At 34.7% G+C, this 17,468-nt stretch overlaps 2 protein-coding genes across 2 annotated transcripts; both read left to right on the top strand.

The window, feature by feature from the left end:
- The first annotated feature begins 648 nt into the window (after window positions 1–648).
- LOC127135703 (uncharacterized) lies at window positions 649–1,395 on the top strand. Its single transcript, XM_051062348.1, has 2 exons — window positions 649–862; window positions 1,016–1,395. The coding sequence occupies exons 1-2, from the start codon at window positions 672–674 to the stop codon at window positions 1,206–1,208; spliced, it is 384 nt and encodes a 127-aa protein (XP_050918305.1). The 5' UTR covers window positions 649–671; the 3' UTR covers window positions 1,209–1,395.
- A 15,280-nt stretch (window positions 1,396–16,675) lies between these two features.
- LOC127135701 (uncharacterized) lies at window positions 16,676–17,357 on the top strand. The gene is made up of 2 exons (XM_051062347.1): window positions 16,676–16,927; window positions 17,076–17,357. Exons 1-2 carry the CDS (start codon window positions 16,692–16,694, stop codon window positions 17,266–17,268), a joined length of 429 nt encoding a protein of 142 aa, XP_050918304.1. The 5' UTR covers window positions 16,676–16,691; the 3' UTR covers window positions 17,269–17,357.
- Window positions 17,358–17,468: the final 111 nt, after the last annotated feature.

Below are 17,468 nucleotides of genomic sequence, written 5' to 3'. Positions count from 1 at the left end.
TTTTTAATAGTCAATCAAAGTCAAAACTCAAATACCCACTTTTAAGATATTTAAAATACGAGATATTTTAGAATTGTAAACTTAATATAAGGGTAGTTCTGGAACTTGTGTAATCCATTTGTATACTTTATATATATATATATATATATATATATATATATATATATATATATATATATATATATATATATATATATATATATATTATTAGCATAATCTCAATTATGATATTATAACCATTATTATTACAATATTATCAATAAAAATAAAAATATTATTATTGTAAAAAATATGTACATTTTATTTGTGGTATAAATCAAATATCATTTACGTGTAATTGAAGAGACCGATTCATTAAATTGCATAGGATTATCTAAGATGACAAAACTCTTAAAAATTACATTTTCAAGACTAATTTCAAATTTTAACACTATTTTATTGTCTTAAATGAGTTCAAATTCAAAACTTCTAGTTAAATGATAATAGATCTGTGTCATCTCATCCATTTGTTGTTGACTAAACATTATATCCTTACATTCATTGTTTCTTGTCTTAAAAACTTCATTTGAATATAATTGAAAAATGTCATATTTTCATCTATAAAAATAACCCCCACTCTTTATTCCTCTCCAATTTCACTCTTTCAATACTCTCCCTATCTCTATTTCATAATGGATTCTACAAACCCAAACAATGAAGCCAATAGTTCAACTCCCCCAACACAAATCGAAAACACATTCAAGCTAAACCCAAATGCACAAGAGTGGACTCGAGTAAAGCAAGAGGATAGGTGTCTCTTCCTAACACTTTCAAAACATAACACATCAACCACAACAAGAGATATACATACCTACTTTACCAAGTATGTTCCTTTTTCTTCTTCTTCTCAATTTGGATAAATTTACCTTATACTTTATGATCTACTAATTATTTATATGTTCGAGCTTCATTTCATGTAACCCTAGCTTTTTTTCTATCCAATTTATATATGTCATTTCTTATGAATTTTTTCCAGAACATATGGTGACTGCCTGCAATCAATTGTGATGTTTGGAGGTCAAGATTCACCACTTTGTGCTAAAGTGCTTTTCAAGTCTTCAATTATACCAATGATGTTTTTGGACAGATCAAATGAAGTTTATATACACATTAAAGGACAGAGAGTGTTGTGCAAGAAGTATGATCCAAAGAAGAAACAACACCATTAAGAATCGATCCAGAATATGGAATAAAAATTTAAGAAATAAATGAAGATGGAAAAATAATTAATAATAGTGACATCAATGAGGGTTCAGGGTTGGATCTAGCTAGTTATATATCTTTTAATATTGTGATGTTCTTAAAATGTATTTCAGACTTTTCCTTCAAGGATGTTTGAATTGGAATATCTCTTTTAATTATATCCCTATTTACCAATTAAATTACTTGATGCCTTTAATTTTATTTAAAGTTACATTATTTTTTATGAAAAAAGGAAAAAACTGCATATATCTTCTTTAAATTATGCATTTATTCTCCATCTTCTGTTTTATATCTTAACAAAAAAATCATTTAAAAAAATGAAAAAAAAAATGGAATATAAATCGAACTAATGAAAGAAAAAGTGTTACCAGAATTCTTCAAATTAGTTTTTGACCATTAAATTAGTATTATGAAATTTGTGTTTCTTCTTTACTTTGTTTGTCTTTGTTTTAGGAATCATTTATGTAAAAAAAACTCTTCAATTATAGTATAATAATTCTACATTTTTTTAAAAATAAAAATGATATATTATCCCCGTTTTTTATTATAAATCGTTTTTAACTTTTCACATGTATTAAAAAAAAATTTGTTGTATAGAAATGAGAAATCATGAATATTTTTATAAAATTGTCTTTCATTAATAATATGAGAAAGATAAATTTACATAATTGAAAGTGGAATGAATAATAAATTTTTAAGGGTATAATAGAAAAAATATTATTAATTATTCATTGATAATATAAAATGATTTATATTGTGATACAATTTCTTTTTCTAAAATAACTTATAATAAAAAACGAAAGAAATATTAAATAAGAGAAAATAGTAGATGCTTACTAGAAATGAAAAAAAGTATTAAAAAAAAATAAACAACCAACATAAAGATATACACAACTACCTAGAGCCTCATCAGGTCAACTACAATATAATAAAATATAAGAATCCTCTACAATAAGTTTTGAGAAATTACACTTTTGTTCAATTAAAAAATATGTATTATATTTATATTCTTTTAATATAAATAATATTTTATGGTAGCATTTAATTTAAAGTCATCATTTAATAAATCAAATTTCTTATATGACTTTCAATGTCAATGGAGACTAATTTTGAACAATTTATTACTAGTTTATAGGTTTTAGAATATAAAATTCATTTTTAAATAGTTTTTGGTATTGAATTTAGTTCATAATTTATCAACAAAAATTATTTAATCTTGCATTGTATTTTTATTATTTTATAGATTTTAAATTTATATGTTAATGATATTTATTGTACTTTTTACTGACTATATAATAATAATAATAATAATAATAATAATAATAATAATAATAATAATAATAATAATAATAATGTGATAAGAAAATATACTCGAATACAAAAGTGTCCACAAACTCATATAAACTTAAAATAAGAAGCATCTGATAAAGGTGAAACGTAAATTATACCAAAAGAAAAGCTCCGAAAAAAGGATAGGATAACATAAAACAACAATCACCCGCAAAAATACCACAAAAAAAGATGAAAACTACTTATGAAATCACAGATAAAACCAACAGCAATGAGAATCAGAGATCTGAGCAGAATCCTCCACAAGAAGAGGAAATAAAACATTCATCCTGAAGCAAGTTAAAGGCACATAAGAGCCCCATAGACCCATAATAAGGGTAGTTTACTTCAACCAAGTAGAGAAAGAACAAGAATAATGCGGAAAATTTTTCATATACCATTTATAGATGAAAGTGATGCCCATGACCTCTATGTTCTTCACTTTCACAACTTTTCCTGAAAGAATCAAATCATTACACGAGACATCCAGATAACGCATACCATGAAAAGACTCCCTCTTTTTTTATTCGAAACTCCTAAAGTACCAAAAGACTCAAAAAGCGACTTGATATCCCCATTAACAACAAAAAAACAACCCGGACACCTAAATATCCTATATGAGAGTTTAGAAAACATCATAAGTGACAAAAAAAATGAGAAGTTGACTCTACAACACTCTAACAAGGACTACAAGACACCTTTACATAATGTAGGAGGACCTTGCACTTGTTCAAATTAACTATAGAAGGGAACTTATCTAGAAGAAGTTGCTAGGAAAAGACAGTTTGGACGGAGCCCAATTGAGTCAAGTAGAGGACAAAACATAATATATTATGATCAAGGATAGAAAATGTCAGAGCTTCTCATAAAGGAGAGAGCTATAAGTAGAATCAACCAAGTATACTACATCCTTCCCCAACTTCAACCACTAATAATCAATATATATATATATATATATATATATATATATATATATATATATATATATATATATATATATATATATATATATATATATATATATATATATATATATATATATATATATATATATATATATATATATATATATATATATATATATATATATATATATATATATATATATATATATATATATATATATATATATATATATATATATATATATATATATATATATATATATATATATATATATATATATATATATAGAGAGAGAGAGAGAGAGAGAGAGAGAGAGAGAGAGATCCCTTGAAAAAATAGAAAAAAACTATCTACTAACACTTGTTCCCGAATAAAGAAAGGTTTCCTCCATTGGGAAACCTACCTCAACTGACCCCCCAATCAGTTCCACCTCACCCAATAATCTACTAGGATCACAGTTAATGAGATACGCTCTAAGAAACCTCTCTTTTAGAGAGATTAATCCCAACCAAAAGGAGGTGTACAAACCATCCCCTACTTTCCTACTTATACCATCTACAAACCAGTTAGAGACACCCCCTGATTTAAAACCTAAGAAAGAGACCCCTTCCACCAAGATGAGGCTGAATGGAGATTAAAAGATCTACCACCTCTAAGGGAAGAAATAATAGGCTCACCATGTCTAGCATATAAGACCCCCCTCCATAGACTAGTGGAGTGAGATAACAATCTCTAACACCACTTTCTAAGCAAAGCTAAATTAACAAGGTGAATCCCCAACCCTAAAAAACTCTTAGGCTTACAAACATCACACCAAAATACCCAAGGAATATTAGCTTTGTCTTTCACCCCCTCCCATAGAAACCTTCTTTGAATCCTCATTATTTTATTCTAGACCTTAATGAGCATCATAAGAAAAGAAAGGTAAAACACTAGGATATAATTAAGGATTGAGTTCAACAGAACCACTCTTCCCCCTCATACGCACACACCTATGACACCAAGTAACCAACCTCCTAGAAATATTATTGATCATAGGATCCTAAGAAGACTCATAATGGGGATTAACTACCAAAGGAAGACCAAGATACTTAAAAGAGAGAGAACCCAATCTATAATGGAGAAAATTGCTCACTTTCTCCAAAAAAGTGGGTCCACACTAACATCTATAAGACAACTCTTAAAAAATTAACACTGAGAACTGAAGCTAACTCGAAACCCTGAAGGATAGATTTGATCATCCAAATATTCTCTATTGACGCTTCAACTAGAATAAGAGTATCATATGCATACCGAAGGTGAGAAACCAATAAATCAGAAGACCCAACTCTAAACCATGAGAAAACGCCAAACTCTAAGGCCTTGGAAAACATCTGACTTAGCCTTTCAACCACAATAAGAAAAAGTAAATTAGAAAATGAGCCACCTTGTTTCAACCCTATCTTAATACTGATTTCATGAGTCAGGCTCACATTAACTAAAACAACCAAATTTCCTAAAAACACACTGATAAGCATCCAAGCACACCACTTCTGATCAAAACCAAATCTAGATAGCATATAGTCCAAGAAGCTACAACTAATGAGTCATAAGCCTTCTTAAAACCCACCTTAGCGATGAGACAATCTTTCTTAGATCTCTTGGAAAATTCCACTAATTCATTAATAACAACCACCCTATCAACCAAGTGCCTCCCTTTTAGGAAAACTAGATTGATTTGGAGTGATATGATTCTCCATAAATTTACCCAACCTAGACTCCAATAATTTGGCTACATGCAAATAAAGTGAGCCTAGGAATGAAATAGGCCTAAAGCCATATAGATGGGGCGTAAAGTCCACATTTAGAATCAAGTCACAAAGTAGGAAGATAAATCCATAAGGAGAGAAGCTTGGGAATCAAATTACTCAAATAATAACCCACTGTCTTCTTTCAAAAGATACCAAAACCTCCTAAGGAAGGTAAGATTGAAACCATTTGGACCATGACTCTTATACCCATAATTGAGGGAGACTTCCATACCAATCTCAGACAAAAGAAAAGGAGAAGATAAAATCTCAACATTATTAGATGAAAGAGACTGAAAAAGAACATCATCCCACTGAAGCTTAACCAGAAAAGGTTCCTTAAAATGTCAAGTAAAGAAATTAGACACTTCATCGCGAAACTCACTCACACCTTGAATCTAGCCTTCTCCTACTTGAAGAACCAAGATTGCCTTTTTCCTCTTCATAAGTAAGGACCACAACTCTGATAATGCTTTAGATCTAGCATAAATATCTTCCTTAATAAGTAACCTTTGTTTAGCTTTAAGGTCCCAAGTTTTAATTTTGTCACTTAATTCCTTTAACCCAAAATCCAAGTTACAAAAATCTTGCCTATTCCAAACTTTCAGAGCATTTTTCAAAGGATTAAGCTTCTCTTTAATAACAAAGGCTTTCCACTCTAGGAAATTAGAGGAAGCCCAACTCAACTCCACCACCTCGCACATACTAGAATTGCCAAGCAAATGATTATCAAATATGAAGTTTTAGGCACAAAATATGATTAGCATAACAGAGGTGTTAGCCTGGAATTTCTATTTAGGAAAAAGTAAATTGAATATTGCATTGGGAAAATGCTAAATGTTAGCATTGATTGACACAAGTCGACAAAAATGAATACGTTGACTGGAGCATTTCGACTAGCATCTTGAACCATGGTTTGGAAGAATCCCATGAACATATCTTGAAACATGGTTTAGAAAAATCTCAAGAGAAGATCTTGAAACATGGTATGGAGGAGTCTCAGGAATAAATCTAGTAGATCTCTCGACACTGTGTTGAAGTCTAAGCGTTCGACGAACTTCAAAGACTTAGAAGATTTTGGAAACCAAAGACTTGAGATGAGTCTTAGCACTTTCAATAATAACCTTCATCGAACAGACAATTATCTAGTCAATAAGAGCAGTTACAAATGCTGAATACTGGTTTTCAGCAGTTTTCAAGTATTGATAACATGGAAATGCATCAAAAGATTAAGTTGCATGTTCTTGAAGACGTGTCTATTTTTTAGGAATAAGCTATCGGAGATAGTTCTTTAGTGCCGCATCTCGAAAAATACGATCCTTCGCGATGGTCGCGGAAAAATGGTTCGAACAGAGTCGCTACCAAAATTTATTTATTCCAATGTGGGAATAGGAAAATATCGATAAGACCTTTAAAAAGGAAGAAGATGGTCTTTGTAACACCCTTCTACCCAAACGACATATTTAATAGATTATCAGAGTACAACATGTAGAAGAGTTTACATTTCTTACAACATAACACTTATCGCATCACAACATAAATCATATTATTTATTTTATTAAAACTTCGCAGCGGACAACAACATAAATATTATAAAAATGCTTCAACATTTTCTCAACAAATTAGTCATCATAAACAACGTAAATAATGATAATAATTTAGCTATCGAATCCCATAATCCCCGGTGTCACATGACCAGAGCATTTGACTCGACTCTGTAGAATAACTCTACACTTATTCTTCGGACCTCAACAATAGCTACTCCACTTTATCTGCACATTGCTCATCATAGATGAACATAAACACATGCAGAAGGGGTGAGAATTACATTATTAAATAATAATATAACGACAGAAATATAAACATAAATATATATTTCACATAGGCACACACAACTCATCATCATCATCAACATTAACAAACTCATGAACATCAACAAAGCAACACATCAAATGCAATGCACAAACCCATGCATGACTCAACACGACTCGGTATACCCATTTTGTGATCAACTACAGGATCACCACTCCCAGATTCATCACCATAGAATCCGAGTCCCCCGTAAGGAACCAAGCCTCTCAACAAGCCCGGAGTCAACAACATCATTGGAACTCATGTCCGTTCATCACTAGGCATCGGCCTTTCATGAATGCATGCACATCAAACATGCATCATAATCATCATAGCAACAACAACATCATATAGTCATGTTATCATCATCATTAATATCATGACATACAACTCAACAAAACAACAACAACATCATAACGATATCACATCTTCACATAACATATTCATAATTAAACACATAAGTTCAACATAGCATCATCATAACACCTCATACAATTCATATAATCACTATTAATGGTTTATAGTACAACTACAGCGACTTACTAAGAGTCTCGCAACTCGACGTACTCCAACCCATCAACATTAGCTTCTGCATTTCACCAGTTCGCGCCGCCAACATAGGGACGCGCCGCGAACTCTCCAACACAACACAGTTCGCGCCGCGAACGAAGGGTCGCGTCGCGAACAACTTATTTCGCTTCAGTGCGCGCCGCGAAGCAGGGTTCGCGTCGCGAACAACGAATTACAGAACCCCTCTAAATCCTGCCCAGTTCGCGCCGCGAACTAGGCTTCGCGCCGCGAATCGCGCGCAACCAGAACCCTCTGCTGCAGAATTCAGCGCAGCTTTGCTCTTTTACTCGCCATAATCCGTACTCCACAGCTAACAAACCAAAATCGACATTTAACAGACATATATACACAACATACTTCGATTACAGGGCATATAATACAACAAAACTCACAGATCGATGCAATTTCCATCAAAATCCCAACTCTCCCAATCTCCCTAAAATTCCCAAAATCCATCAACAATCACACAAATAACACGAAATTGATCGCATATTATCGTTTAATAATGGTTCAGACCCCTTACCTCTTTGGATTGAAGGAAGCTCCGAGCAATCTTTGGCCTTTTCCTCTTCCTTCTCTTTCTCTGCAGCTTTTTCCCCTTTTCTCTGCCTCTGAAGCACAACACGTGAAAACCAACTGAGTTCTCCTTTTGGCCTTTTATATCCAATTCCACCTTTACCCTTCCACTCTTCATATTCCATTTATTTTATTTATTTAATTATTATTAAAATAAATAACATCTATAATAATAATAATAATTCCCAAAATCTCAACTTTATTTAATTAAATTAATAACATAATATTAACTTAATTAAATAATTCTCTTATTTTAAATCGGGGTGTTACAACTCTCCCCCACTTTAGAAGTTTTCGTCCTCGAAAACATACCTCAAGTAAATAGAGCCGGATACGACTCCTTCATCTGATCTTCACGCTCCCAAGTCAAGCTCTCACCAGCTGGACCTCCCCAAACAACTTTCACTAAAGCAATCTTCTTACCTCTCAGGGTCTTCTCTTCTCGGTCATCTATCCGAATTGGCAACACCTCAACGGTCAAATTATCCCTCACCTGGATATCATCCAACTGAACAACATGCGAAGGATCCGCAATATATTTTCTCAACTGAGATACATGAAACACATCATGTAGATTAGAAAGCGACGGCGGTAAAGCTATCCGATACGCCACTTCCCCGACCCTCTTCAAAATCTGATACGGACTCACAAACCTCGGAGTAAGCTTTTTAGACTTTAAAGCTCTACCCACACCTGTCGTCGGAGTAACTCTCAAGAACACATGATCTCCCTCTTGGAACTCAAGTGCCTTTCTCCTATTATCATGATAACTCTTCTGACGACTCTGAGAAATCTTCATTTTCTCCTGAATCATCTTAACCTTTTCAGTCGTCTGCTGCACAATCTCAGGTCCGAGTACAACACTCTCACCTGATTCGTACCAACACAATGGAGTCCTACACCTCCTACCATACAATGCTTCATATGGAGCCATACCGATACTAGCATGAAAACTATTATTATAAGTAAACTCCACCAACGGCAAATAACTATCCCAAGAACCACTCTGCTCCAACACACAAGCTCTCAACAAATCCTCCAAGGATTGGATAGTTCTTTCAGTCTGACCATCAGTCTGAGGATGATAAGCTGAACTCAACCTCAACTTAGTCCCCAACGCTTTCTGTAAACTTTCCCAAAATCTAGAAGTAAATCTGGGATCTCTATCAGACACAATACTGGATGGAATACCATGCAGCCTCACTATCTCCTCAATATACAACTCTGCCAACTTCTCTAAAGAGTGATTAATCTTCATCGGCAAGAAATGCGCCGACTTAGTCAATCGATCCACAATCACCCAAATAGAATCATTACCTTTCACCGTCCTCGGCAATCCCGTCACAAAATCCATGGAAATGCTATCCCACTTCCATTCAGGAATCTTCAAAGGTTGCATCATACCTGCCGGTTTCTGATGTTCAATCTTTGACTTCTGACAAGTCAAACAGGCATACACAAACTTAGCAACATCTCTTTTCATACCAGCCCACCAAAACAATTTCTTCAAATCTTGATACATTTTAGTTGCACCTGGATGGATACTCAATCCACTCCTATGGCCCTCTTCAAGAATACTCTTTTTCAATTCAGACACCTCAGGAACACAAACTCTACCTTTAAATCGCAGGATGCCATTCTCATCAATCTCAAAATTACCACCATTACCCTGGTTAACCATAGTAATATGATCAACTAGAGCGACATCAACTTGCTGACCATTCCGAATATCTTCCAGAATTCCACTAGTCAACTTCAGCATACCCAACTTTACACTATCAGCGGAAACTTCACAACCCAAACTCATATCACGGAACTGTTCAATTAACTCCAGCTCCCGAACCATCATCATAGACATATGTAGAGACTTTCTACTCAGCGCATCTGCAACTACATTAGCCTTACCGGGATGATAACTCAATTCAAAGTCAAAATCCTTCAGTAATTCTAACCACCTTCTCTGCCTCATATTTAACTCTTTCTGATCAAACAGATACTTCAGACTCTTGTGATCACTGAACACTTCGAATCTGGAACCATACAAATAATGCCTCCACATTTTCAACACAAATACAACAGCTGCAAGTTCTAGATCATGCGTAGGATAATTCCTCTCATGAACTTTCAACTGTCTAGAAGCATAAGCTACAACTTTACCATTCTGCATCAAAACACCACCAAGACCCATCAAAGAAGCATCACAATAAACAACGAAGGACTCACCAGGTTTAGGCAAGATCAACACTGGAGCACTAGTCAACCGCCTCTTCAACTCAACAAAACTCGCTTCACAAGCTGCATCCCACACATACACTTGACCCTTCTTAGTCAACTGCGTCAACGCCAATGCCAACTTAGAGAAGCCCTCAATAAATCTGCGATAATAACCAGCTAACCCCAGAAAACTGCGTATCTCAGTAGCAGACTTCGGAGTCTCCCACTGTAATACGGCATCAACTTTAGCAGGATCAACAGAAATCCCACCACTCGAAATCACATGGCCAAGGAAACTCACTTCCTTCAACCCGAACTCACATTTAGATAACTTTGCATATAATTTCTTTTCTCTTAACACTTGCAAAACAATTCTCAGATGTCCTGCATGCTCTTCTTCCGTCTTAGAATATATCAATATATCATCTATGAACACCACAACAAAATTATCAAGGTACGGATGAAATATACGATTCATATATTCCATAAACACACCTGGAGCATTAGACACACCGAATGGCATCACAGTGTATTCATAATGACCATACCTCGTACGGAAAGCAGTCTTCGCAATATCATCTGACTTCACTCGAATCTGATGATAACCCGACCTCAAATCAATCTTACTGAAAACATGAGCTCCAACCAACTGGTCCATCAAATCATCAATCCTCGGCAATGGATACCGATTCTTGATAGTCACCTTATTCAACTGCCGATAATCGACACACAACCTCATCGTACCTTCTTTCTTCTTCACTAACAATACTGGTGCACCCCAAGGAGAAACACTTGGACGCACAAACTTCTTCTCAAGCAATTCTTCAAGTTGCTTCTTCAATTCAACCAATTCAGTCGCCGACATTCTATAAGGAGACATCGACACTGGACTCGTACCTGGTACTAAGTCAATGGCAAATTCGACTTCATGTTCTGGAGGTAATTCACTTACATCCTCCGGAAACACATCCTGAAATTCACAGACAACAGGCAAATCTACACTCACCACTTTCTTATCCGCTTGCAGAGACGCAAATAAAGCGAATATCTGAGCTTCATCTTTCACAAAATCCCCCACCTGCCTAGCAGATAGAAATCTTGCCTCATCATTCTCATCAACTTCAGAAAACCGCACCGTCTTACTATAGCAGTTGATAAACACGCCATAGAATTCTAGCCAATTCATTCCCAGAATAATATCAATTTGGTGCAAGGGTAAGCACACAAAATCAACCACGAACTCTCTCTCAAAGATCGTCAAATGACACCCTCGACAGACAACAGAAGTCTGCACAGAACCATTAGCAGGAGTATCTATCACCATACTTCCGCCTAAGGATGACACAATCACACCAATCCTGGTCGCACACTCATACGAAATAAAAGAATGCGTAGCACCAGTGTCAATAATAGCAAGCAATTCAACATTATTAATCAAGCAAGTACCTTTAATCAGATTATCTTCTTTAGGAGCTTCAGTCCCACTCAGAGCAAACACCCTACCAGTAGTATGAGCTGCAGTAGCCGCCTTCTTCGGTTTCGAGCACTGCGAACTGATATGGCCTTTCTCGCCACAATTAAAACATGTCGGACCAGCATCCTTACATTCAGTAACTCTATGACCAGCCTGACCGCATCGGAAACATCTCAGCACTTTCTTGGTACAGCTATCAGCACGGTGGCCTGGCTCGCCACACTTGAAACATTTACCAGCTATGGAAGATCCTCCCCCACTTGGCTTCTTCTCATCTACCACTTTCTGCTTACCTTTACCATTCGGGGATGCATAAGGACTACCACGATCCTTATTCTTCTTCTCACTAAGATTCTTGTAGTGAGCAGTCCTAGCCTTGCTATCTTCATCAAATATCCTGCACTTGTTAACCAGTGTAGGAAACCTACGAATCTCCTGGTAACCAATGCCTTGTTTGATCTCGGGACGCAACCCGTTCTCAAACTTGACACACTTGGATCCCTCAGCACCAGCATCATTATAATGAGGACAATACTGCACCAGCTCCTCAAACTTCGAAGCGTAATCAGCAACAGACATGTTACCCTGTTTCAGTTCTAGAAATTCCATCTCCTTCTTACATCGCACATCAGCAGGGAAATATTTCTCCAGAAAGGCCGTCTTGAACCTTTCCCAAGTCATCTCAGCACCTGGTACTTCAATCCTCTGGCGAGTGTTATCCCACCAGTTCTCAGCCTCCTCAGATAACATATGCGTACCAAACTGCACCTTCTGTGCTTCAGTACACGTCATCACCCGGAAAATCTTCTCAATTTCCTTCAGCCAAATCTGAGCACCATCTGGATCATAGCGCCCCTTGAATGTAGGAGGGTTATTCTTCAGAAACCTTCCCAAATTCTTAAACTCGTCGACCGGCGGATTCTGCTGCGCCTGCATAGCCTGCGCTATAGCAGCCAAAGCCTCAGCAATCGCACAGTCATTTTCTCCAGCCATACTCTACACAACACAACCACAACCGTTAAATATCGACAGTGTCATTTACACTAATCGACCAACAGGGAAAACATCACATTACGACTCGACTGGACTGACCATGCTCTGATACCACTAATGTAACACCCTTCTACCCAAACGACATATTTAATAGATTATCAGAGTACAACATGTAGAAGAGTTTACATTTCTTACAACATAACACTTATCGCATCACAACATAAATCATATTATTTATTTTATTAAAACTTCGCAGCGGACAACAACATAAATATTATAAAAATGCTTCAACATTTTCTCAACAAATTAGTCATCATAAACAACGTAAATAATGATAATAATTTAGCTATCGAATCCCATAATCCCCGGTGTCACATGACCAGAGCATTTGACTCGACTCTGTAGAATAACTATACACTTATTCTTCGGACCTCAACAATAGCTACTCCACTTTATCTGCACATTGCTCATCATAGATGAACATAAACACATGCAGAAGGGGTGAGAATTACATTATTAAATAATAATATAACGACAGAAATATAAACATAAATATATATTTCACATAGGCACACACAACTCATCATCATCATCAACATTAACAAACTCATGAACATCAACAAAGCAACACATCAAATGCAATGCACAAACCCATGCATGACTCAACACGACTCGGTATACCCATTTTGTGATCAACTACAGGATCACCACTCCCAGATTCATCACCATAGAATCCGAGTCCCCCGTAAGGAACCAAGCCTCTCAACAAGCCCGGAGTCAACAACATCATTGGAACTCATGTCCGTTCATCACTAGGCATCGGCCTTTCATGAATGCATGCACATCAAACATGCATCATAATCATCATAGCAACAACAACATCATATAGTCATGTTATCATCATCATTAATATCATGACATACAACTCAACAAAACAACAACAACATCATAACGATATCACATCTTCACATAACATATTCATAATTAAACACATAAGTTCAACATAGCATCATCATAACACCTCATACAATTCATATAATCACTATTAATGGTTTATAGTACAACTACAGCGACTTACTAAGAGTCTCGCAACTCGACGTACTCCAACCCATCAACATTAGCTTCTGCATTTCACCAGTTCGCGCCGCCAACATAGGGACGCGCCGCGAACTCTCCAACACAACACAGTTCGCGCCGCGAACGAAGGGTCGCGTCGCGAACAACTTATTTCGCTTCAGTGCGCGCCGCGAAGCAGGGTTCGCGTCGCGAACAACGAATTACAGAACCCCTCTAAATCCTGCCCAGTTCGCGCCGCGAACTAGGCTTCGCGCCGCGAATCGCGCGCAACCAGAACCCTCTGCTGCAGAATTCAGCGCAGCTTTGCTCTTTTACTCGCCATAATCCGTACTCCACAGCTAACAAACCAAAATCGACATTTAACAGATATATATACACAACATACTTCGATTACAGGGCATATAATACAACAAAACTCACAGATCGATGCAATTTCCATCAAAATCCCAACTCTCCCAATCTCCCTAAAATTCCCAAAATCCATCAACAATCACACAAATAACACGAAATTGATCGCATATTATCGTTTAATAATGGTTCAGACCCCTTACCTCTTTGGATTGAAGGAAGCTCCGAGCAATCTTTGGCCTTTTCCTCTTCCTTCTCTTTCTCTGCAGCTTTTTCCCCTTTTCTCTGCCTCTGAAGCACAACACGTGAAAACCAACTGAGTTCTCCTTTTGGCCTTTTATATCCAATTCCACCTTTACCCTTCCACTCTTCATATTCCATTTATTTTATTTATTTAATTATTATTAAAATAAATAACATCTATAATAATAATAATAATTCCCAAAATCTCAACTTTATTTAATTAAATTAATAACATAATATTAACTTAATTAAATAATTCTCTTATTTTAAATCGGGGTGTTACAGTCTTCGCAACCATATTCGGGTTTGGGAGTCGATTACGCAAGGGGAAGGTATTAGCACCCTTCACGTCGTTTGTACTCAATGAGAGCCTTTTAGTCTAATTTGCGATTTGAATGTTAACTAATGTTAATTGTTTTCCTCGAGTGAATAAAAGAGATTGAAAAGAGAAATGAAAGGAAACCTCAAAAGGGTAAATGAAGTTTTTTTATTAGTGTGCTCGCCAAGATCTCACAATCTCGTTACTATGTATCCTTATAGTGCAATAAGGAAATCAAAGCACTCGTAGTTCGGGGTACTATGATTTGTTGGTGCTTTTTAATGAATAACTGTTTATATCGCGTTCTAAAGGCTAAAAATTGGCTTGTCTATTCTCGGCGGAGGCTTAAGCACTAGTTTGTTATGCGCGTTAGAAGGGATTGAGCAATGTTCTTTCTAGAAAAAGTTTTGATCACACGGGGGTGACAAGTTAGATTAATATGTTGGAAGTTTTATTTGAATGACGATTACTTAGATGACCGAGTAAGGCAACTCGTATCCAAATAATCGAGGAGAGGAATCAAAGTCTCTAGACCATCTTCCTTTTCATCCTTAATTGCAACATAATTTGATATAGTTAAGGTATTTTAAATGGATGACGAATACTCAAATGACTTAGTAAGGCAACTCGTATCCAAGTATTCGGGAAATGAAATAGAAGGCTCTAGACCACTTTCTTTTTCATCTAAATTATTATTATAAAAATACAGGTTTGTGTATGATTGATATTTTTTAGATAAATGACGAATACTCGAATGACTGAGTAAGGAAACTCATATCCAAGTATTAGAGGAGAGGAATCGAAGGCTCTAGACCATGTCCCTTTTCATTTAATTTATTATGAAAATGATTTGATTTAATCGATTTATAACTTTTTTTAGAGAAATGAAAATTGCTTGACTAATCGAATAACATTTTTTTTCAAGTGAATGATATGGTGATCACTCAATTAACAAGCAACAATTATTTTATAATAGACTTGAATTTTTTTTAATAGTCAATCAAAGTCAAAACTCAAATACCCACTTTTAAGATATTTAAAATACGAGATATTTTAGAATTGTAAACTTAATATAAGGGTAGTTCTGGAACTTGTGTAATCCATCTGTATACTTTATATATATATATATATATATATATATATATATATATATATATATATATATATATATATATATATATATATATAGATATATATATATATATAGATAGATATCTATATCTATATCTATCTATCTATATATATATATATATATATCTATATATATATATATATATATATATATATATATATATATATTAGTATAATCTCAATTATAATATTATAACCATTATTATTACAATATTATCAATAAAAATAAAAATATTATTATTGTAAAAAATTTGTACATTTTATTTGTGGGATAAATCAAATATCGTTTAAGTGTAATTGAAGAGACCGATTCATTAAATTGCATAGGATTATCTAAGACGACAAAACTCTTAAAAAATACATTTTCAAGACTAATTTCAAATTTTAACACTATTACATTGTCTTAAATGAGTTCAAATCCAAAACTTCTAGTTAAATTATAATAGATATGTGTCATCTCATCCATTTGTTGTTGACTAAACATTATATCCTTACATTCATTGTTTCTTGTCTTAAAAACTTCATTTGAATATAATTAAAAAATGTCATATTTTCATCTATAAAAGTAACCGCCACTCTTTATTCCTCTCCAATTTCACTCTTTCAATACTCTCCCTATCTCTATTTCATAATGGATTCTACAAACCCAAACGATGAAGCCAATAGTTCAACTCCTCCAACACAAATCGAAAATACATGCAAGCTAAATCCAAATGCACAAGAGTGGGAAGGAACCAGCAAAAAAAAGCTAAACCCAAATGCACAAGAGTGGACTCGAGTAAAGCAAGAGGATAGATGTCTCTTCTTAACACTTTCAAAAAATAACACATCAACCACAACTAGAGATATACATACCTACTTTACCAAGTATGTTTTTTTTTCTTTCTCAATTTGGATAAATTTACCTTATACTTTATGATCTACTAATTGTGTATATGTTTGAGCTTCATTTCATGTAACCCTAGCTTTTTTTCTATCCAATTTATATATGTGATTTCTTATGAATTTTTTCCAGAACATATGGTGACTGCCTGCAATCAATTGTGATGTTTGGAGGTCAAGATTCACCACTTTGTGCTAAAGTGTTTTTCAAGTCTTCAATTATACCAATGATGTTTTTGGACAAATCAAATGAAGTTTATATACACATTAAAGGCCAGACAGTGTTGTGCAAGAAGTATAATCCAAAGAAGAAACAACACCATTAAGAATCGATCCAGAATATGGAATAAAAATTTAAGAAATAAATGAAGATGGAAAAATAATTAATAATAGTGACATCAATGAGGGTTCAGGGTTGGATCTAGCTAGTTATATATCTTTTAATATTGTGATGTTCTTAAAATGTATTTCAGACTTTTCCTTCAAGGATGTTTGAATTGGAATATCTCTTTCAATTATATCCCTA

Source organism: Lathyrus oleraceus, chromosome 4, assembly GCF_024323335.1.
Source record: "Lathyrus oleraceus cultivar Zhongwan6 chromosome 4, CAAS_Psat_ZW6_1.0, whole genome shotgun sequence".
Classification (NCBI taxonomy): domain Eukaryota; kingdom Viridiplantae; phylum Streptophyta; class Magnoliopsida; order Fabales; family Fabaceae; genus Lathyrus; species Lathyrus oleraceus.
This window is presented reverse-complemented; position numbering and strand designations above follow the sequence as displayed.

Bases quoted from the DNA above. Each gene is read 5' to 3' on its own strand.
- LOC127135701 (XM_051062347.1), top strand. From the start codon at position 16,692: ATGGATTCTACAAACCCAAACGATGAAGCCAATAGTTCAACTCCTCCA. The intron at 16,928-17,075 runs GTATGTTTTTTT...AATTTTTTCCAG, and splicing joins ATACATACCTACTTTACCAA to AACATATGGTGACTGCCTGC.
- LOC127135703 (XM_051062348.1), top strand. From the start codon at position 672: ATGGATTCTACAAACCCAAACAATGAAGCCAATAGTTCAACTCCCCCA. The intron at 863-1,015 runs GTATGTTCCTTT...AATTTTTTCCAG, and splicing joins ATACATACCTACTTTACCAA to AACATATGGTGACTGCCTGC.